We start from the raw sequence: 24,551 nt of genomic DNA on the forward strand, positions 1-24,551 counted from the left end.
TGTTGTCGATGTTGTGCAGCTTCAAATTGCATGTGGGTTCTTCTCAAGTACATCGTGGCCTTCCCGGATGCACATTGGTGTACATCTGTATGTCCATTTCTCCTACGGACGACAGTCAACACCCAGTTGCAGTATGTATCTCCCCCCCCCAATCACTCCCAGTTGCAGTATGTATCTCTCCCCCCCAATCACTCCCAGTTGCAGTATGTATCTCCCCCCCAATCACTCCCAGTTGCAGTATGTATCTCCCCCCAATCACTCCCAGTTGCAGTATGTATCTCCCCCCCCCAATCACTCCCAGTTGCAGTATGTATCCCCCCCAATCACTCCCAGTTGCAGTATGTATCTTCCCCCCCCCCAATCACTCCCAGTTGCAGTATGTTTCTCTCCCCCCCCCCCCAATCACGTTGCCATGTGCTTGCCCTGCTACTCACCGAGTAGCCACAAACGTTGTCCGGGGTGTCGCTCCATGTAGCGTGGGATAGTTGAGTTCCGCAGGACCATGTGTTGATCCTGGAAATCTGGCACAGCAATGTGTGATTATCTTGTTGGCGTCACATACCATTTGGACATTGATAGAGTGGAATTGCTTCCTGTTTCGGTACACTACTTCATTGTGATGTGGGACCACCAATTCCACATGTGTACAGTCGATGGCCCCAATGCAACTTGGGATGCCTGCCAGTGAATAGAAGCCAACTTTTGTGTTTGCAATCTCCTGGGCAGTCCGTGGCATGGATATGTGTTCAGGTGCATGCTTCAGGAGTGCATCGAGTACCTGGTTCAGCGTGCGTGAGAATACTGGTTGTGAGATGCCATGCATGTGTCCCACTGTATGCTGGTAGGTGCCTGTGGCCAGAAAGTGGAGCACACTCACCACCTACAGTAGCGGGGGGATGGCAGTTCTGATGTCTATGAGGCTCACAATGTCGTCGTGGATCATGTCCACGATGCTGGTGATGGTAACCCTGTCCAGACGGTACAGGGTGTGTATCTGCTCAGGGGTTAGGTTGAATGGACTGGCTCTGATCCTGGGGATTGGTGGGTGCCTCTGTGGTATGAATAGGTGCCGTTGTGGTGCTTGCTGTGCCTGTCTTGCCCTCCTCCTCCTCCTCCTCCTGCGTCTCCTTTGTGCTGCCTGTTGTAGTATCAGCTGCGCTGCAATGAGGTCCCCCAGGCCATGTATTGCTGCCAGTATTGGAACCATCTTTGTGTGGGAAGGGGTGTGGGAAGGGGTGTGGTGTGCTCCTTTTGAGCTGCCACAGTCTCCATTGCCTCCACCTGTGCTGATTGTGTCCACCTGTGGCAGGTGGGAACACTGCTCATTCCTCTTAACGGGTGGTCCGTGATGCCGGTATTAGCACCATGGCGGTAAGGGGTTTGGGTGGATTTACCATGCCGCTATTAGCATGTCCACTGGCCTTGTGATGCTGTGCTAATAGCGGCATGGCGTAATTTACGGGATGGAGGGTCGCGCGCACACGGCCTGCCCGCTATTAGTGGCACCGTAATTTGCGATGCCGCTAATAGCGGTGTGCCGGGTCGTGATCCGCATGGGGATTTAACGTTACCGGTATTCCATTACCGGTAACGGTAAATCCCTACCGCCATCCGTGTAATGAGGCCCTGGGTGTTTGTTAACCTTTTACATATGTTGTATGAATGTTGCTTTGAATGTTTGTTGTTTAGTGTGAGGGTAATTTTTGTGAATGCTAGGAGGTTTTCCCAATAGATCTTAGAATTGGTAGGGAATCCTTTGGTAGAGTAGGTTTAGTTAGGATTTCTTTTTTTATTTTGTGGGAAGTAAAAGGGCAAATCCTGAGAAAACTCAATTCAGTTATGAGTCTCACATTACTGACCCCTCACAGAATGGAGAAGAGTAACATTTTCCGCTGTTTGCATATTACCTTGGAAATAAATCATCAACAGCTGTTATGATGGGAATGGTTTGTGCCATCACCCGTGCCGTCACGGTGATCACAGTTATGTTACCATAGGAAATTGTGGTGGGAAACTATTATGGAAATGGAAGAAGGGACCAAAGGGACCAGTGGACAATGGTCTTTTAGCCTAGTTGTGCCTGCCATGGCTTCTGGCAAGGCCGAAGGCCATGCCTAGTGTGATCTGGCTAATGCATTGACTTCCGGCCATGGCTGAATGCCATGGCTCTGAGACTAGGTTATTTATTCTTAAATGGGAGAGGGTCCGCGGCCATAGACCAGGGGCCACAGTCTTTTATACTGGCCATGGCAAATGGGTGATGGAGATAATATAGCATGACAAAACCCTTGAAATTCAGTGAAAAACTTCACTTAAGTTTGTTCATCTGAACTTTCTGAAATTGGACCAGTGTGGTAAGATATAACAATCTCCACCTGCTGCGCTAATGTTCACATAAATGGCTGGTGAAAGGAATCAACCTGACATAGTATTCTAATTGCATGGAGCAAACTGCAAGGTCAGGTTTTGCACCGGTACCTTTGAAAAAGTGTTGTTTCTTCTATCTTCTAGAACCTACATCTCTAGTGCATCTTCTAAGCAGTTTTGATCCAATTAATTAGGCCTGATTTGGCTCTAAGAGGAGAAAACATCCAGATGTTTTAAGATTGCATTTGTAAACACGCGTTCACTGCCTGAGCAGTTTCCTGGTAAGAAGGACACTGGTAAAGTAACAGGTCTACCAGTTACTGCATCAGTATCCACGTCTTCAATCTACTTCGAAATGGAGTAGGGTTGATGAAGAGTCTACGATCCTGAGGAAAGCTATTCCCAAGAGCAGCTGCCTGCGCCTAGATTATTCCGCCCCCTAGGGAACTTAAACTAATGAGGAGATAAGGATCATACGATGTTGATTTTGCTGATAGGACGCTCTTATTGATAAGAAAAGGAGGTTTGTGGCCTAAAAGGGAAGGATTGAATGTGCATTGAGAATTAAAACGAATCACTTAGTCAAGCAGAGCCAGTAGAAGCTGCTCAGAACATGGATTATGTATTCACTTGGTGGTGTTTGTTTTGGGATCCTGGCAGCCGCATTCAGAAGATTCTGTAGTCGATTAACAGACTTCACAGAGAAGTGCTATTAGTATAGTTGAATCAGAACTGTACAATAGCAACAACAGCTTCGATCTGTTAATGGGGCTGGGGGAATATAAGGAAGCGTTTCAGTGATCTTAAATGAAAAAACTGTCTTTATAACATGAGTGAGCTAGAGCTTCTTTGAAAGCTCACATTCAACATGGATGACAAGATGTCTTACTATGGTGGGCGCAGCCAGGCAGGAGCCAAAGCATGAGGCAAACATTTCCTCCTCATCCAGTCTGCGAGTGCAGTTCTATGTTCTTTTGGCACCAGTTTTTTTTGTGTAACTGTTTATGCCAAAATGACATCGAAAATACTTTTTTATTTAAAAAAAGTATTTGGGGGATTCCCCACTAAGAATAAACAACATTATTGTACTTGTACCAGCCCAGGCATGATATGATATGATACCCAGAGGTTTGTAAGCGCGGACCTGGGGATCGAACCTGTGTTGCTCTGTCATCTTGGATCCAAGGCGAGCACGTTGCCCCTGAGCTATCCTCCAGAGACCGAGAGGCATGGCTTCACAACACCCCAGAGGAAGGTTTAGGGGGTAGGAAGACAGAGAAAATATAATATTAGAAGAAGACTTACTTCCTGTATCCAGGGTTGAGAAGAACAGGTAGCAGGCAGGTAGGCAGAAGCCAGACCAACTAGTGGGAGTCAAGGTGGCCTTTCACCTGATGTAGCCTTTGTCCCAGTAAACTCCACCATTGGCCAGACTCAGGAAGGAAGTACAATTAACCAATCACCAGCAAGCCCACCCTTACCTGCCCAATTCCAGTGGGGCTAATGGATTAGAAAAGAAGCAGCTCCAGTCCCAGTCAGGGATCAGGCTGTACGAGGGGAAGAGGGAAGGATTATTTGGCCCTCAAGGAAGGAGTCTTGACAGGGAGGTGATTGGAGAGATGAAGGGAGTAGAGGTGAAGGGGCAGGCAAGTGAAGGAGAGAACAGGAGGGGAGTAAGAGTGGGCAGAGCTAAGGTCTCAAGTGGTGTGGAAGAAACAGTAGTAAAGGAAAGGAGTGAGGAAGGAAAATCTGGAGCAGAAAGAGATACTGCAAGAAAGAAGGTGGAGCAGGAGTGCATTTACAATGTTAGAGGGAAGGACAGTGGAAGAAATACATGGGGTGGATTAATGAGAGCGGTCATAGAATACAGGAGGTTGGGAAGAATATACTGGAGGTTGGTGGAAGTGACGAGATACAATTGGAGGAAGGTGAAGAGATGATACTGGAAGTGGATATAATGAGCATTGAGATGGTTGAGGATGAGATAAGATCAAAGGAGTTTGTGAAGAGGCTCCAGGAAGAGCAGCTAAGGGAGGACGAGGTTGAAGAGTTGAAAAAAGGGAAGGAGATCTGATTTGGAATTCAGAAGTCTGGGAGTCAGGATCCGAGTAAGTTGATTAAACTTCAGGACTTCTAAGCATGGAGGCCTTCTATAGGCGCAGAGTTGAAAAGCCTGTAGAGGCCCTCTGACTAGAAAAAATCCCCAACATACTCCAAGAAACTGCGGTCATGGAAGGACACGCTCCAACAAGCATAGGAAGAAGCAAGGAAACAGAAAGGGAGGAGTCCAAGGCAGTTGAGGAAAGGCATGAAGGAGGAACACAAAGGGGTGCACAAGCAAGGGCTCATAAGGGCAAACAAGGGATGAAGGGGTAATCAAAGAGTGGAAAGAGGAAGAGAGGGAACCAAAAGGGTTCGAGGAAATAAGGAACAATAGACAGAGAAACCCAGAGGGGTGAGGAAGGGAGGCAGTGTCCAGAGGGGCTAAGAAGGATCTCACCTCCCATCTCCACCCATTTTGTCTAGACTACCTCATCTCCTAGGCCGAGACCCAGGAACCTAAGGGGTATTTGCGTCATGTGGCCTCCTAAGAAGACTTGGAGTATGGCTCCCCTAAGCCTAAACCTGACTCTGGCCAGGCAGTGTACGCCAAAAGTAGGATTAAGATCCCCTAAACCTGACGGACCCTCTAGCTGACGCCCTTGCAAGAAGCAGGGTGTTGGATCCCCACAATCTGTGCATCTGTTATCCATCCGTTCCTCGCCACTTCAGTTCAGTTGCCATGTCATTTCTTTGGGACACTCCTGGCTTTCTCCTCTCCAGGACTAGAACTCTTTCATTTACCATTACAATCCATTTAAACCCGTTGTTGGCCCTCACGTGTTTTATTCTTTTAATAAATCACTTGGAAGCAAACATTGTGTGCGTCAGATCCTTTTCTCACTCGGCACCGCCCAGCCTGGCAGCTCCCTTAACCCTTTAGGATGGGTTATTCTAATCTTAAGTGTGTAGGACAGATAAAGTGTATGCACTAAGCTCAGCAAAGTACTATGCTTTTAATACCACTTACTTTGTATCTCTTCTTTGTATGTCGATGATTACAGCAGATTATGTAGTCATATAGCCAAAGCTGGTGAATGCCTTCTCACATTTTGAAGTCCCCCACCCTCTCAAAGTTGGTGTATACCTGGGGATGATGTCCCATGCTTAAGGGTAGGATTGGGGTGACCCTGGGGGTCTGGGGCAGTAGTGATGTCACAACGTGCCTGTAATAAGAACATGAACTGTAGCATCTCATGTATAGATTTGTTTCCTACTGACAGCCTACAGAGTTCAGTCTAACACATCATCTAAAATTAAAAAATAACACCACTAACCATTGAAAAAGATTTTTTTTTTAGGGGGTGGTGTTGATAGGGTTAGTTCTGTAGGTTTTTGCTGTTCCTGCTTTCATGTGCATTACTTATGTAACTTGACTCTGTGCACTTGATTTTATGAATGTTTAATGCTATGTTTTTTAAAATGTAAATAAATAAATAGAACAAAAAAGTAGAGAATGACTTGACTAGAGTTTCATGGTCAATTTGTTGATCCTTTCCCCCTCCCGCTCCCCCGGTTAGGGAATATTTGTCTTTTTTGCAGCTTCCCCATCACTTTCAATGGGACCCCCTAGTACATCTGCTGACTGTTTTGTGATCCTGATCTGAATGTTGGGAGTGAGGTCAATTTAACCTCGCTCACTTGCTTGACTCATTTTGTTTTGGGAGCACTGATTAGACCTTTGGGTTAGTATTGCAAGGGGACTAGTCCCTCGTTAGTGTTTATAGCATTCCCGACTCCCTTGTTTACAGTTGTGCAGGGGAATCGTGGGTCCCTTTTCTTTTGATTTTAGGGGCAGGTTTCTCACTAGCCACCACTTTATGTTGGATCCCCATTGCAATGGTATTCCTGCTGTCCCCACCTAATCGCTTCTGTGCCACCCTTGTACCATAGGCACTGCATTTCTAGTTACATTGTTCAGCACCGAAATCTACATATCTGCCTTTATGCAAACTAGACAAGATTAGAGCTAAGCAATGTAATTTGGCACCATCTCCTATTTGGCAAGTTTCCCATGCGTGCTCCTCGAACCAGTCCTGTTTTTCCATTGGATGCTGGGATTTGTAGGCTCACACTTAATATGGGAAAAGTAAAACTACAAGTACCACTATGCCACGGGAAAAAAAAATCAGGACTTGCTTGCTGGAACTGAGAAACTTGACAGCTATGCAGTCTACGTTCGAGGTACTGCATCCAGTCCGCTAACATACCTTATTAATGGACACATACGTCATCCTCGCCCATCTTTCTCTAACGTCGCCATCGCCTGCACCAATAACATGCACTGCCTTTCGGTTGTGTTCTTTTGACATTTCACTCTTCTAATCTGCTGACGTCTCTGGTGTGGTTTTTATCCCCTTACCTGCATGACAGAATGGCAGCCCACCCCTGTAACACACCAGAGAAGGTATTGTCCTGCTCCCATCTCGCGCGTTAGTGATGAATGAAGAGCCCGTCCATCGTCAGGTCCAGCGGGCACTGCTCTGCTTGCAGTCCTGAGGAGGCACCGGTTTTCTCTGTTGCCTTCGCGCCATCAGCTTTCAGTTTGACAGCAGCTTGATTGTTACACGGCTTTAGCTTCTCAATTATACATCGCCGAAGGTGTCCCGGGCCCAGAATCATATTAGCCTCTGCGCTGGGGAATTGCATTGCCCACACCTCAGCACATTTGCTGAATTCACGAATTGCCGAACACAGGATGAAACATTAGCTCGAAAGAGCCTGGCTAGACTTGCAGCACAATGGCTTTAAATTATCATGTTTACATGGCACGAAGTCAATGTGTGGCTTCTGGAAAAAAGCCAATTTGGGTGAAATTGCATTTGCAGAACAGCCATATGCGATCGGAGACGCATTCTTGCGAGCGCACGGCTGATGTTTCTGAATTAATGTTATCTCTGACATCCATTGTGCGCACACCTTGGGAATGCTTCGCTTCAAGGCGTCCACATTTCCTTTTAACAGTCCCAGTAATGAATTAGCATGGCGTGGCGAGATTTTGTCCTCAACCATAATGCGAAATGAAACACTGAATGTTCTCCGTCTATTGTTTTGGGATATTTGGACTATGCTCACGAAAGCCGAGCTTGGTCACTCAATTATTTGATTATGCATCCTGACATAGCACAGAATGCTAAATAGCTCAGTTCTAAGGGCTGCAGAGTATACACTGGCTTCAAGTGCGCAGAAAGTATTCAACATCTGGCGTGCACAGCGGCACAAGTGTCGAAGTAAGATTCCTGATATGCAGCGATTCACCTGTAAATAAGTGCTAGGGCCCAAATCTTTTTTTGCATGCCTGGCTGCCCGCCCACTGTTGCCACATATTTGGGGTTAAAGCAGAACCTCCCATTGGCTTGTTGAGGATGGTGGATGCACGGACAATGGCAGGTGTGTGATTTACAGATGCCAATCAATATAACATGAAATAACATCAGGTACTAGCTGTGTCTTGAAATGAGATGCACGATTGACATGTTGCTCTGATTTTCAAGGTGGAAAGTGGGACATGTTGAGCGTCTAGCCACAGGAAAGAGAGCAGATCATTGCTGAACTGATGAACTGGCTTGGCAGACAGTAAGATCTTATTGCATAGGATGGCGCTCTTGACAAGCACTCCTCGTTGGCAATGGCCTTGCCTCAGTGTTGGTGCTGCTGGTTGGTGACTGTCCTGTTGTGGCAGTGCTGCTGGTTATTACAGTAGCACATCTGCACCAATGTCATGCAGATTGACTGACTGGATCAGTGCCCGGGCATTGCCTCCTTCGGATCCATTGTTATTCATGACAATTGGTAACTAGCACTGCCCTTTCCACATGGGACATGCAGTACTTGAATAACAATGAGCAGGACCAGGATGTTGTGATCCCGGTCACATTGTTGATGGTTGTTGTGTGACTACGAATGACTGACAGTTAAAAGAAAAAAAGTTGCCAAAACACCACACCATAATCAAATTGAGTTTGAGACAATAAGTGCCAGGGCTGAGCCCCGGCAAACACCCCCACAAAGTAAGCACTTTGGATTTTGTAGGTAGAGCACACATCTTCAGGCCATGAACGTTGCCTTTTCCTGCACCACCAGCTGGAAGAAAGCTGTATTTTTTGATATCCAGAACCCACATGGGCCCAGTAGCGGAGCCGCAGTGACGAGAGACATAGGAAGGCCACACTAGGTGGAGGTTTGTTAGGAGAAGCTTGATCATCCAGGAGGCAGACCTGAGCACGGAGCATGATGGAAATAATGTCAACAGTCCTGCTCCACCGACACACTACCACTTTCACAGATAATAACCATGTCGGGGAGGTACAGAGAAGCTGCCAAAAGCAAGAGTGGAGGCTCATAAACAAAACCACAACGAGAAAAGATCAGCGCCGGCCCAAAGTGCGCTCGGGGGGTGCGGCTGCACAAGGGCCTCCCCACCCGTAGCAATTAAGGTCGCCTTGCCTCCAGTTTACATGACACTGAGCTGCAGGCTTCAGCTCAGAGTCATGTAAACTGAAGTATCGTTCTGGCCCAGCACATATTAAAGAATCACGCTGCACCAGGCATGATACTTAAACACACTTTACAAGAACAGCAAGGGGCTCCCGTATGTTCTGCATGCGTGCTCGGTTGACAGGATTGGGGGGCGGCAGGCAAAACATCTTGCACAGCGCGCTGGCAGACCGGGGCCGGTGCAGGAAAAGATACTACTTATTGCTCAGAATGAGGAACAGAGGCCATTCCAGAAAGCCTCTGACACAGAAGGGGTATTGGACAAAGAAAGTGTTCAGAGAAACCGTTATTGAATTTTGTGAGCAAAGGCTGGAGAGCCCAGAGGTACCGAGTGCAGGGTGGGGAGGCGGAGGACGACTGAGGAAAGGGAAAATACCACAGCACAGAAGCCAGGGATAGTTGTGGTACTGACACCCTGTAACCGTAGTGCAGTGGTGTTTACAGACTGTATGAGTGCTAAGCAAACTGAATGCTGGAGTTGTAGTTCTAACACTCTGCAACAGTACTGCAGTGCCGCTCAGTTATTGTAAGGGAATCAATAAAATTGACTACTGAGGGGAGAACCAGGCGTACTGAATGCTGCGAGTTGTGGTTCTGTCACTTAGCAACAGTTGAGCAGTGGCACTGACGACCAAAAGAGAAACAAGACAATTGAGTGCTGACAATTGTTGTTCTAACAATCTTTGCCAACCGCACAGCGGCACTAACCATAGCAGGGGGAGCAAGGGAATTGAATGTTGGGAGTGGTGGTTCTAACACTCACTGACGATGGCACAATGCCACAGACAACTTGAAGAGAACCTAACAAATTCAATTGAACGAATGCTGAATGCTAGGAGTTGTGGTTCCAATACGCAGAGCTGCTAACAGCTGGCCGACAACCAAGCCAGTTCAAATGCTGGACATGATGGCCTAAAACTTTGGGATGAAAGTGCAGTGGTGCTGAGAATGGAAAGAGAATCAAGAGAACTGAATGATGGGTGCGGCTGTTCTAACACACTGTGACAACAGTAGCATCGTGCTGACAATTTAAAGAGAACCCACAGAACCGAATGCTGGTACGTGTAGGTATAACACATTGGGACTAGGCAAAATCAGGAGAACCGACTGTTCGCAAGTAGGGATCCAACACTGTGCCACAGTGACTGGGACAAGTTGAAGGGGCATCCATGGAAAGGAATTCTGAGAAGGATGGGTCTGGAACTAGATGGGAATTGCACTAGTGGTTTTGTTCAGCCAAAGAGAAAGAGGAACACTATGAGTTGTCGTTGTGCTACTTCACACACATGCACACGGCATGGGTAAATTGAGGCAAAGCAGGGAACATTGTGGGTTATGAGTGACCCATTCTATTGCAGATGCACTTTGCGCTGACACACCCTAAAGACATAAACAGAGACCAAACATTCAGACCGTTGAAAGTGAAAGAGAAAACCTGAGTGTCATCCACATAGCAATGTTTTGTGATGTTGAAAATAGAGTATTTTTTCACTTTCAGTCATAGGGACGTCATTGTTCTCTGAAAACATTGCATCTGTTTTTGAGAGCGTAGAGCTGGACACTTGTGCTGTGCTGTCTGTCTTTCACACGTTCAAGAGTCAAGCCTGACACTTATATGCTCATTAGATCCCATCAACCACATGTGTAAAGGCATCAGTGTTCTCCAGATCCCATTCAAGTTTGTTTGCTTTCTGGACTTGCACCATCTGTCTAGGGCCGTTTACATGAAGTCACAGAACAGGCCATGCCTTCTAAATAAGATACAAGGTAGCAACCTCTACTCCTACAATGTAGTATGCTGGCTCCTGTGGCCACCTAGTATGAGTAATTGAATTTACCAGGTGGGGGCCTGAACATTCTCAGAGATTTCAGAATAGTTTCCATTATAACATACTCCTCCTCAATGTGTCAGGGTTGTGGAGCGCGAGGCCTGAACAAGGTTTTCCCTTTTCTGGAGGTGACGAGATATTTGGGTAGGTGGATGTACTGATTTCGGATGATTTAGTGGTCTGCAATAATTTCTCAAAACCATGAACTGTGCAGAGATGTTTGCTACTATTCAAGAGATACCCTGCAACTCTGTGCCCGGTGCAGCTTAGCAATGGTTGGTTCTATGTTATTTGTAAAACTTAATTTTAAAATAAATAAAATTTAAAACAAAAAAAACGAGGTATTTGGGTTTGTGGGTCTAAGAAAAGGCGTTTTCAGGGTACTGGAAGATAAGATTATATTATTGTGATGTCCGAAATCATGGCCCCAGGCATTATTGGTCTGTGTGTCTGTGTGTAGGGGGTGGCTAGGAAGGTGTGTAAAAGAAATGGCGGTGTTAAATTGTGTCCAATTGCCCTGAGTTGCAAGGTGAGAAATGCCAGCCGCGTGGCTAGTAGTATGTGATAAACCCAAGGCCATAGAGCGAATATAGTGTATGCGTACTGCTAGCTCTTCGCGTTTAGCCTAAACTACTGATAGACTTAAGTTGAGTACATGCTTGTAATTCCAAATTATTTATGACAGAGTTCATAATATTCTTAATGTGTTCATTTATTCTCTTCGAATTCAATATAGGTTGAACAGGCAAAACGTGTTTCGACTTATCCGTCTTTCTCAAGGCTAAGCTTCTCATTCGATGTGACCGTTTAGTGTAGGATTTAGGATTATCCTCTTGATCTGTTCTATCCGCTCTGGTGCATTGCCCAAGTAATACGTTTCTCCAGACCCAAACAGTTCTGGTACTAATTTGAAAACCGGTATCCTGTATGCAATCACCTAGCGTGGTCCGGTGGCTAGGAAGGATTTGCAGGGCAGCAGGTCTATGTAGATTGGTGATATCGGAGATAAGGAAGCAAGGTATTTGTGAATAGTAAGGATGGGCAGGAATTCAGAGATCTGTGGTTAGTGGATTGGAGAAAACACATTTAGGCTCATATGGTTCACTGGAAGTCCGAATTTCTCTTAGTAACCTTTTTGTGAATCGAAGAGCTCTCTCGGTGTAAGTTAAGCATAATGCTGAGTAATCTCTTATTCTGAATTGGCACCCATGTGCAGTTTTTTTATGCACGGTACAAGACGGCTAGTCAATGCTTCATTCTCTGTTGTTTTTAAGGAGCGCCTAGTGAATTCTTTCCACTCATGATCAGAATTCTTTATTTAAGATTGTTTCGTTTTTAAAGTGCACCATTTATTTCCAGAAACAAAAGGATCGCCTTGCTTCTGATGATGTGCCTTAAATAAAAATGAACTATTTCACTAGTTCTAATACAGTATATGAAGAAGGTTAGGATATGTATTGTATTGTATTGCATTGTATTGGTCATTTATATAGCACCGTTTCTCCATGTGTATGGCCTCAATGTGCTTTGTGAATGGAATGCCCTAGTTGATCATAGTCCATGTGGAGGAGGGTCTAAGAGTTTAAATTAAGATGCTTGTGTGAATTTTTGCTGGGTTAGGACTTAGGTGGGCTGGTTCGATACCGTAGAAGTGACCAAATCCAATCTTTTCGAGGAAGAAGTGACCCTGACCACATTGTTTTTTTTTGTTATTTTACTGAAAAAAACTTTTAAAATAAAATATATGTGGGGATGGGGTAAGGGATATTAATAAAGGTAGGGGGAAGGAGGGTGGGGCTGCAGGGGGTCTTCCCCCTGCAATAAAAAAATGCAGAGACTTCACTCTTTTGAAAACATGTATTCTATCAAATCACCTACATCCGGGCTGGCTAGCCTCCAGTAAGCAGCCTGGAGGTCAGGCACCTGGGTGGGTGCTGTTGGTGGTTTAGGATAGAGTGCTAGTGCTGAAGATTCGATGTGTGCCCAGCTAGACCGAATTCCTTTAGTTTGTTGTCGCTGTATACGAATGTCAGGGGTTTCAGTGTGAACGGCTATGTGCGCTGCTAGACCGGAATAGCATAGCCATGGCTGCATTCTGGGGTGCATGGATGGGTGGCCGTGCCTGTGGCCTGTGTCCACACACGTGATGTAAGCTATACATACCGTAGGCTTTGATGGAGTTCGACTGCAGTGTTCTTTTTTCTTGGTCCAATGTGATTGGCTGGTCTCGCTATTTGTGGTCTCCCTGGAATGAAGGTCTGAGCAGTGGGAGAGGGGCCCCTCTGGGATATTTAGCAATAGACGATACATAATGGAGTGGCAATACTCATGGTAATGACGTGACAATGTATGACTTGTTGAAGACAAGTAACTGTATTCTATTCAAACACCTTTTATTTTCAAATCACAGAGGTTTAGCTGGAGAAACACAGGATCAGATATATTCGTAACAAAACGGGATAGTTGCTCTGTTCTCAACCAACATAAAAAAAATGTCTCATGAGGAATAAAGTAATAGGTATATAGCTCCTGAGTCTGAGGGTACCAAAGGGTTCCCCAAATGTAAGTGACCATCTTTTGGTTAAGACCACTTGCTTACCTTCTCGATCCAATCTCCTAAAATGTTTATCATGGGGTGAATGCCTAAAGGGATTAGGAGCTTCAGCTACAACACAAAAGGATGACTGTTCTTAAAGTGTCAGGATGGCTAACTCAGAAGGTGTAGGTATCTCTCTACTCCCTGTCTTTGTTAGAATTATCTTCTCTAACATGGATTCTTGAATAAAATGGCCGTTTGATTTTTGGCACGGCAACTCAGTCTCAGGGATATAGCGCCCAGCTCACTTCTTTACTTCGCTCCTGGCTTGAGGGTTCCTTGGTATAAATATTCTCGCCCTCGGCCCGCCAGGCTACCTTCATAGGCTTCTTGATGTTATGGCAGCACACTCCTGTCAGCGAGTATTTCTTACACCTTCCCTTAGGATATTAGCATGATCAGGAATCTCTCCCCTCTTCCCAAGGTCTTACTGTGAACATATCAGCACCCATTTCTTCTCTTTTGTCAGGATCATTGTCAGACTGTATTATTTTCACCCAAAGTGTCTCCTTCCTAGGCCCTCGCTTGCAGCCTCTGCAGGCTCTACTCTCACCTCCTTGGACTATGGATACTGGCAGAGTCTGAGATATAGCCCATAGCAGGCTTGTAGCACTCTCTCCCTTACCCTTGTTGTCTGCTTCCCCAACTCATTCCAGGGATGCCTTCCCAACTGTGCCATTCCCTGCCTTCAACTGAGCTCTTACGTAAGGCGCTTGGTTGTCCTGATTAACCAGTGATTCTTTGAATTGTTTCCTCTCTAGTCCTTTTCCCTCTTTCTATCAGTATTGGCCCAACTTTGGTTTCCCTACATTTGTTGCCACACTCCCTGTTAAGTGGCCAAGGTATCAGCCCTTATGTTTCCCCATTTGGTGATTGACTGCCTAACTTTCTCTTCTGGTGTTGACCATTTCAGGTGGACCTGATCCTAGAGCTACTCAGCTCTGCCATTAAAGCTGGGCTCTGTCAATCTCTTTCATTGGGCTTGTCTGTGTGTCTGGGCTTGGAAAGTGTAAAATAATGATGGCAGCCAGTAGTGTAGGTGCTGGTTACTGCTGAACCAGGTAAGTTTACCATGCTGCTGAGCCTGTGAACCTACATGTACCGGTGCATCACTTGTTTCTTCTCTCTTTGCCCTTTGCTAATCACTGAGGATGGGTGATGCTATTAAATATTGGGGTGGCACAGTCTTACCTTGAAGAGAATTGCATTGGCTGATGTGACAAAGGGCCTTGTTTCTTTTCTCTGTCTGCCTGAGTGTGAGCTACAGGTGGAATGGCCACTACACAGTTCTTCAGTGGGCACGGGGGAAAGGGCAGAGGAGAGTAACCTCTATGGGATCCCCCTCTATCGTCTTTGGGTATGCCATCTCGCAGATTCTGGGCTTTCAGGGCCCTCAGATTCCCCTTCGCCTCTTTGGAGGGGTTAATAGTGTGACTTTATGATTGTGTAATACATGTTGTGTAGGAAAATTGTGCATGGTTTAATTTCATTTTATGCTGTTTCTCTGAATGTATTGAAAATTAACTAAGCAAGTGTATTTTGTGCCGAAAGGGGCAGGTTTACCTGAAAGGTGATCCCCTCCATTTTGACATTAGATCCCCTCCATTTTGACATTAAAGGGAGTCTCATCTAGCAGCCAGCATCCTCCGACCTCCATCCGAATAGAGCTGCAGGCAGCATGTGCAAGTCTTCCCAACGCTCTCCTTTCTACGCAACTTTGCTCTAAAGGTTTAGTACTGTGTCGTGTTGGATTGAACGCTGTTTTCCTTGCCCAGTCTCTCATTTGCTCTCATTGCTCCTCTTCACCAGGCTGAACTGCAGAAGATGAAGCATCAAAGCCTTGAGACAAAGCAGTTTATCGACAACCAGGAAGCCGAAGAGAGGAAGCTCTTGAAAATCATTGCGGAAGCTGACTCTGAGCGACTAAGGCAGAAAAAGGAACTAGACCAGGTAGGATGCTCAGTTAGCCAAAGTCATTTTTATCAACATATTCTGTGTATCTATGTCTACACAGAGATGATAGATATACAGGGCACACACTCAGATCTTATTTCAATTTTTCATTCAAATCTTATTAAATTGATCTATGCTTGAGTCCAGAGATGGCGTTACTTGACATTACACGGGGGGTGCAAAGGAGGGATTGTAGCCTGCTGAGTATGTCTCTCCTCATTGCCAAAAGATGTGTGGCGAAGCATTGGTGGGTGATCCAAGCTCCTGGAGTGGAAGAATGGATATGGGACCTTATCTCGTGTAACACCCAGGAGGATACATTCAGAGAACTAGTAATACCAATTTCTCGGCCGAAAGATTACTGGGGTCCATTGTGGTTGTATTTTAGCACTTTGGGCACTTCTTAAAACAATGTCAAGGGAGGCAGGGTGAATGCTGCTGTAGGTCGATGGAGGATGCTGGGGATTGAGGGGAACACTCCCACGTGAATAGTGATCGGGATGGCTGGGTCAGATTTCATGCACTAGGACAGGGAACTGTGATGCAATGCTGATGGGCTACATAATAGTGCTAATGGCGATCTGAATTTAGTTGTGGTTTGCCTTTTTGTTTCGGGGCTCATTGATATTGTAAGGGAAGAAACAAGTTGGGGTGTGTGTGTCGAGGAGTGGGGGTATTACTGGATCCTGTGAGACATTGAGCTATTCTCTTGTTTGTAGTTTTTTTCCAGATGTACTTTGCACTAAAGTTGCTGAGATTGTTTACTAAATGTATGTTTGAAAAATTTGAATTAATACAATTTTAAAAAGAGAGAAAAAATCGTTTGCATGAGCATGATTGTGTGCATACCAGCCGGTTCTGCTCCTCGGTATCAAAACTGAGCAATGTCCGCTCGTGCCATTGATATAGGGGGACAATTCCTCTATTTATGTCATCGGAGCACCAAGTTGTGTGTAGATTATCACTGAGAATGTATTGCTTATGGATGACTCTCTACCCATTTTCAGATGTGGCTGATTGGGGGCCTCACTGTCACTTTGCCAATTCTTCTAAGGTACATAGAGAGTGCTGTGGCCATCAACTGGACTGAGTACTGTACTCTAGAGGTTCTATGCTGTTGGTGCTCTTTTGCATGCAGGGCAGTGCAGAAGAACAAACACAGCATCATAAATCCTGTGTGTGCATGCACCCACTACGGTGTCCTGATACCCACATTGTATGCTTACCTGGGTTGCATCCCGTGCATGAACCCTCTCAGCATAGTTACAAATTCCTGTTGATCCTCATTACCCACAAAGTCCGTCCGTCAGGGTTATAGAAATATCTCACCGGTAGAGTGAGAGTGTTTCCATGGTGCCAGTGTTTAGTGGTGGGCAGAGCTCGCTCAACTTGTGGTGGATGCACCTGGCTGGGCTTTGGGGCCAGTGTTGGTGATGGGAAGATTTTTGAGAGACAGACCTTGGGAAGTCTGCAGTACTTGGAGCCATGAGTGGCCGGGTGGGGTTGAACGCTGCTGTTCTGCCTCAAAGAGGGCTTTGTGGGTGCTGCAGCATGGGCAATGTAATGTAAAAGTTATCTTCCACAATTAATTGTAAGTCCTACCCACCCAAATGTGAAAGCTGGCCACAGAGTAGCTTGGGTTGGTTCCCATGAAGGATTTGCAACTGGGAAAGGGGGTGGAAATGGGCTGCTGCAACATGGCTCCAACTTATGCACACTCTGTCTCAAACAACCCCCACTTCCATAAACTGATGGAACTGGCTCCAGTGAGGGCTTCTCTGCACTATGTAGCAATTTTAGGGTTTGTGCAGGGCAAGCATTGCTTATTAATCAAAAGCTATGCAAAGGGACATGTACCAGGAGCAAAAAATAAGGACGTTCGAGGAGTGTAAGGCGCTATTAAATCTGAACGCCAATGACAAATACAAATACAAATAGGAACAACTGCACTATTGGTTGGGCAAGCGTAGGATCAAATAAGCCGCAATGAGGGAGCTAACTCCCTTCGAACAGTATATAATGACACACTCGGGAACAAAAAAGTTTGTGTCAATCACCTATAAATATATAAATACCTCAGAGGACGAAATAAAATGGACATACATTAAAAGATGGGAGAAGACCCTACTAATCACGCTTCCCAGGGAGCAATGGGAATACATATGGGGGATGATACCAAAACTAACTAAGGCGATACAGACAAAAGAAATGTGGATGAAAATGCTCCTCCAGTGGCACTACACGCCAGAAAGACAACAGATTTTATCGGAACTCCCTAAACAAATGTTGGAGGGAATGTGGAGGAGAAGGGGACTGGTGACATATCTGGTGGGAATGCCCAAAACTACAACAGTACTGGGAAGAAGTCCAGACACATATGAAAAAGATGTTCCCATCTATGGGGAACCTAGATGAAGAAATATGGCTATGTGGATTATGGGACCCCAAAGACAAACACTTAAAACGAAAAAACGAAATTTTATGGGCCTACTGATAGGCACGTGGCTAGAAATAGGCCAAAAATGGAAGAAAAAAAAACATCGGCCCATGGCACTAGACTGGATAAGGAGAGTATGGACACACATAGCGATGGAGCACATAACATACAACATACAGGGAGCCCATCAAAAATTCAGAGACAATTGGGGCATAACCCTTGCATACCTCCAAAGTGACTATATGGAGAAATGGTGCCCACACAAAATAAAGATATTGGACATGTTCAATTAAAATAGAGGATAAAAAGCCTCATCCACCAAGACTGATAGCAAGGAAATTCCCGGAGGGGGGAGACGAGATGGGGGGGAGGAGTTGGGGGATGTGGTTGGGAATGTTTCAAGTTATATGTTGTAAAATCAATCAAAATAACCTTAAAAAAATAAAAATAAAGCTATGCAAAGGATGCAAGGCTCAGTGAGAATACTGATGTGTATTGCAATAAAATTGCAGGTCTGTGTGCTTTTGGGGCACTGGGTGATGATGCTGCTGGCAAAGGGCATGGCAGCTTTAGGAATAGCTAGAAGTGGGTCTAGGCATGCTGCAGACAGAAGCGGGATATCATTTCCACTGAGGCTGACTTTGCTGTTAAGACAGTGGTAAGGGTTGGTACTGATGCAAAGGCAGTCCTGGAAGATGCTGGGATGTGTGGCTAGTCTGGTGAATGTGCCCTGTTCTGATCGAGGAGTTAGTGATTCTATAGGCAGAGGACTGCAAAGATGGAGTTTATGCTAGCAGAAGAAATAATTGCTTCAAGTGCACCTTTGTATTTGTATTTATTTGAAGAACAGTGATGTCAATTTCGATCAGAAATTATTTACAATAACACATTTACAGATTACAGAAGCATTCCCACGAAGGATGCATGTACAATAGCATAAAGATGAAAATAGGTGAGCCAGTTTATGAGTGTGAATAATTACAACATATACCAGGAGCAAAACAAAACCAGCAGAACTAAAATGTACATAAGAAAACATGTAACTTACAAAGATAGTAGCATAAGGGGGCAAGCACTTCCAACTAAAGAGAAATACTCATTAAATATACAAAATTACATTATTAAGAGTCACTGGAGGCATAGGTGGGAACATGTCTGGATGATGGGGAGAGTGTAGGGAGAGCTCCCATTTAGCAAGTAAGTGAAGTTTAAATCGAGCTTTGAAGAGATCCACAGTTGGGATTGCTTTGATTATTATGGACAGTGGGTTCCCGTGGAACGGGCAACTGGAGAGAAAGAGTGGAAATGAGAGGAGGCACAGGACTGGTATGGCATGGTGAGGTTGAGTCCATATGGAGATTGGAGGAAAAGATATGGTGAGTAAACTGATATAGAATCAGACAGGTATGGAGGGGCAAGATAATGTATAGCTTTGTAGACAAGCAGAAGGAATTTGAAAAGAAAGTGATTGTGCCTGGAGAGCCAACCAACATGTTGTGATAGGTAGAAATGGGGGAGGAGCTGGGTCAGTTGTAGAGAGTGTGAGTAGAAAAGTTGAGGACTTTGTCTAGAGGGAGGAAGGAGTAGAGAGTAAGGCTAAGGAGAAAGCTTGAGTAGAAGTCAAACTTGCTGAGTGGAGATTACAGTTTTTGTAGAGTGATTAGTAAGAAAAGGGCACATTTTCCAAATGTTAAGGAGGTTGATACGAGCAGCAGAGGCAGTGGTAGTGATGAATTATTGCAGTCATAGGTCGCTATTAAAGAGGACCCCAAGATTGCGAGCCTTGGGTGTGGGAGAAAGAAGGTCGGGCAGGAAGGTGGTAGGAGAAGGGAGGAATGTCATTGGAAGCTAGGGGAAAGATGACTTTTATTTTTGAAGAGTTCAGAATGAGGCAACGGAGAGCAATCCGGGGATGAATTGCAGTGAAACATTTCATAATTTGCTGCGAGATGGCTGGGGCGAAGGAGGGAAAGAAGAAACATTTTTGAATGTCATCAGCAAAAAGGTGATAGTGAAAGCTCAAGGACTAGGTAAGTCTTTCTAGGGCAGAGGTATAGGGGGTGACGAGCAGAAGTCCATGGACTGATCCTTTGGGGACGCTGACTGGGAGAGGAGTGGGGTCAGAGGTTTGCGAGTTCCAAGAGATTTTAAAGGATCGATCTTCCATCTAGGAGGCAATCCAGGCAAGAGCAGATTTGCAGAACCCAGTGTCCTGCAGAGTGAGGATGAGAGAGGAGTGGTTAACCTTGTCAAAAGCAGAATAAAGGTCCTAAAGGATGAACGTAGAAGAGAGTTTGGAGTGGTGAGCATTATAGACAAAAATGAAGACATGCATAAGTACGGTCTTTATGCAGTGTTCACTACAGCATCCAGATTGAAGTGGATTTCCAAGGCCATTATCCTCAAGGTGCTTAGTGAACCGATTGAAGACCACCCGCTCAGGGACTTTTGAATAATGGGGTAGGGGAGAAACCGAGCGATAGTTTCCTGAGCATTTTGGTCAGCAGAAGGATTCTTCAAAAGGGATAAGACAGTTGCAGATTTTAATGAGGCAGGGAGAGAGGTTAGAGCTCAGAGAGATAAGAGCATGTGATTGAGGCTAAGTCATTGACCATTTGCGGGATAAATGGTTGATAGAAGCGCAAGAGGGGTTGGCACTGCTAAGGATGGGTGCTATTTCAGTAGAACAGGTAGAGGCGAAGTAGTCGAGCATAGAAGAGAAAGGGGGAGAGGTGGTGGACAGAAGGAGGGTTGGTGAGGGAGGGAGAGGCAGGCTGTGAGAGTGTCCTTCTATTTTAGAGAGTTTAGAGGAAACGTACTGAACACAGTCATTAGCAGAAAGAGAGGAAGCAATGCATATTGGCTTGGGAGGCATGAGCAAAGATTGGAGGGCAGATGAAAGTTTGCAGTGGTGATCGCAAAGGGAGGAGATTACGTTTGTGAAGTAGGAGGATTTGACATATGTATGCTGCTGATTCTGATATCAAGGGACAGGTCTAGGGAATGATGCATTTGGGGTGTTGGTGGGATGGCTGCAGCCAGCCCTCCAATTCAATCCAGCTAAAACATAATCTGTTTTGTTCTCCTGTTGGTGATGCCAAAAGGCCCAATTCCAGTGTTCAACTCTGGCTATACATATTGATATGGAATGACAAAATACTCAACTTGCAGATTCTGCAGGCTCCTTGGTCTCTCTGCTAAACCATGTACTAATTTCAAACTTGTTGAAGAAAAACCTGGGCAGTGCAGTAACAACTGTTACTTTTACAGCAGATCCATTCCGGGCTCCCTGACAATGTGATTTGGAGAGTTTTGCAGTCTCTCATACTTTCACATATTGGCAGTGTCATTGCTCTCCTAATTGGCGGGCTTCAAATGTACTCTACTTCCCTTAAATACCACTCTTTATTCTGTTTAGTGGCACTGCAAAGGTGTATTATATCTCTCCTTTGCTCCTGCATCTTCCCAGGCTGTCCCTTGAAGCAAGTCTTCAGCTTAAGCTTTGTTGCCACCCTTGGTAAGGCTCTCAGTTTAAACCAAACTAGCTATGAGACAAACAATTCCACCATCTATTCTGGTGGTGACCATTCCACACCAGGTAAAACCCTGGTCTGTCTGCACAGTCATTTAGTTAAAACAGCATTGCTTTTCAAACAGGCACTTTCTGTGGCAACTCCCCACTCTGGGAATCGTTTGCCAGATTCCCTTTGACCTGCCCCCTTCTCCAGTTTCCTAAGAAGCTAAGGACCCATCTCTTCTCAGAATTCTTAGGCTATTCCTGATGAGCCCTAGTCCTACTTCCGGGAGTACACAGCTGCCTCAGATTAATGCATCTACAAATTCTATATCTTGATCAGTGTATTGCATTTGTTACTGATGTCATGTGCCTCTTTTTCTACTATACTTGGCGGTTTGTCCATTGTTGTGTCTGCCACTTGTGGCAAGCTTCAGGCTATATCAAATACTACAATTAAAGTAAAATATAAAAGAGCAGGTCTTTAAAAAATGTGCTAATGGAAAATGGCTGGTTTATGGGAAGATAATTGTCTGTGATATGGCAGGTCTAGGGATATAGTGCTGCTGGGCCAGGGGAGGCCTAGGAGGTAATGCCGTTTGAAGAAGCAGGCGTATGTGGTGATGTTCCTCAAAGAAAGCAAGTCTAGTGCCCAATATGGGACTGGTGGAGGGCAGATCCTTGGAGGTGATGTAAACACTGGAGGGAGTAGTGATGTTGTGGCAGGGCTAGGTGTGGTCAAGCTAAAAGAGAGCAGATTCATTGATGACGCAGCTGGTAGAGGATATGACTGGTTTTAATTGTGTTAAAAATTATGGTATGGATGCCACAGGTGCTTGTGGTGGGTCTATGCAGGACTCCACTCTTTAGTGAACTTCCTCTTTTCTTTGCTTGCTTCTGATGAGAGCATGTGAGGATATTATAGTTCATCATGCCTAGTTATTTAACAGGCAAGTTATAATGGTGAGGGGCTGTACAATGGGCGGCTGTAATAGTGCGAACATGTGCCAGGCTAAGATGGGTTAAGTAACTTTGAAGGCCTAAAATATTTAAAGCTCAGAGTTCGGTTTACCAAGAACTATTTGGTGACTCTCTAGTGAATCTACACTGAGCGCCAAAGACCTTATCACACTGCTGAGCACCAATTGCTAAAATGGATTCTGAGAGAATAATCCATTATGGTGATTAGGAAAGACACTGATGTCTAATCTAACCCTAGCAAGTTTGAGTAGTGGAGCAGTAAGGCTTAGACTCAGGAGGGTGTGAGAGTGGTCTAGGGCTACAGTGAAACACACACAGAGCACTCCAATGATTCCAGTTGGACAAAAAATGCACAAAAATATACAATTATTTGTATGGCCTTTAGAATACACCCTAAGCAGTTTAACTTTCTTGTAAGTATTATCACACAACTACTATAATATACATACATTCACTGTTAGGGGTTCTGCTAACAGAACACTGGCACCTTGCCCTTAGAAACAGATTTGCAATACTTAGTAAAGTCAAGAGCAACCTGTAAATAAGTGTGTGGGGTAAAGGCAGTGAGAATATAGAGCAAACAGTCATTTAGAACCATTGCTGCTGGTATGGATGGACAGTTCTTAATTTAGACATAACGCAACTAGAAATTCCTCTATTGTATTTTGTTTTCTAAATCTGTTCTTGGCCTTTAGCATGATGTGTTTCCTGCAAAAATACAAAGTCAGCCTCTTTCCCCTTAATTCCTATCATGATTTATTCCCTCTGTGTTGCTTTAATCATGCCCTAAATGCTCGGATAATCATTTTGAGTGTAGCGCTATTTGATGCTTAAATAATCATCCAAATTAGACATAAAACCTTCAAATATCGCACCGCCCCATTTAGTTGCTAGAGAAAAGTTGTTGATCAGCTGGCTTGTCAGACATAACCATTTATATGAAACGATAGCGCTTTTAAGGCAAGAGAGCAAAATAATGCCCAGAAGGACCAACAGTGTACATCAAAGTAGCTCCAGACACAAGGCTCTGGGTGAGAAACCACAAAAAAGCAGGAGCGAAAAATGTTCCCGCTTACAAATGACTATATCGATCATTCACCACAGACCCTACACCCAAGGAGTGGACTTTAGGAAGTAAAGCCTACTTTCACCAATTTGTTTCAACCCTTTCCCTCGTGCAGCTGTGAATTACTATGGGAAAAAGAACATGTATGTACATCCTAAAGCAGTTAAAGAGTTAAAGACCTATAATGTTGCATTAACATTTTGTACAATGTTATCTTAAACCCTAATGTAATTATCCCCACCTAAGACATGCTCATCATCCAATCAGAGTGGGGTTAATAATTGATTACTTGATCGAAGGCATAATATTAAATAGACGTATTACAGAGCTGTCAGGGCCATATGCGGAAACATATACCAGAGCATGCGTAGCAAATATACCTATTTATTTTGATGCACACACAACCCTGTGATATAATATCTAAGAACATTATGCATCTTCAAAGACATGGGTAATGGTATGTAGCTGCTGATCTAAGTGTTGATACTGTTGTCCAGGTCACAATAGGAGACGTCCTCCAGTGAGGTTTCCCTAATATTACACATTTGTCATCGTAGCCTCAGGATGCAAACTGAATTGAGATGCTGGGACCATACCAATATTGCCCCACTTGTACCCGATCATCGATAATTTAGTACACAAGGAAAGAAGATACTTGGGTCTTCATACATAGGTTTTAGATATTACCCACTGCTGGCCCTTTGCGGGAGAGCCGAGGTCCCAGACACAAGTTATGCCAGTTAAGTGGCTGAGAAGGGCTATTCTGATGAAAGATTAAATCCGGAGGTGAGTAACTATTGGGGCAACAGAGTGGTTCGTCTATTCCTTGAGTAAGGTCTGGAGCATGCACTTGACAGCAGTAGTGAACAGTCGGATTGTACAGTGCAAGAGTAGAGCCTTTGTCTTTCTAGAGTACATTGTATTCCTGCCTCGTCACTACTAATCCCACCATTTGACAAAGAGAAGGTGCAGATACTCCTATTTTTATGCAGTTCTTCGAACATGGCTGCACATCCATCCTCCAATCAGGCACACTGTACCATTCAAAACTTTGGCAGCCCACCAATCGGGAGTTGTTTCCACATGCATGCCTCACTAGGCTACTTCACAGGCAAACACACAGGACGTGTATTCAGAAGAGAATCACAGGAACATGTTACAGGGAAACACAATCCTGTCATGAAATCTCACTGCACTTCTAAACATAGGGC

General features: G+C 44.9%; 1 protein-coding gene across 1 annotated transcript in view; it reads left to right on the forward strand.

Annotated features, from left to right (window-relative positions):
- CFAP58 (cilia and flagella associated protein 58) overlaps positions 1-24,551 on the forward strand; it is a 938,919-nt gene that overhangs the window by 527,145 nt on the left and 387,223 nt on the right. Inside the window, exon 12 of the mRNA XM_069611751.1 lies at positions 15,199-15,339. Within this exon, the coding sequence (XP_069467852.1) occupies positions 15,199-15,339 (141 nt within the window). The remainder of the gene's footprint in view (positions 1-15,198; positions 15,340-24,551) is intronic.

Source organism: Ambystoma mexicanum, chromosome 8 (genome assembly GCF_040938575.1).
Source record: "Ambystoma mexicanum isolate Mex_15411 chromosome 8, UKY_AmexF1_1, whole genome shotgun sequence".
Lineage (NCBI taxonomy): Eukaryota > Metazoa > Chordata > Amphibia > Caudata > Ambystomatidae > Ambystoma > Ambystoma mexicanum.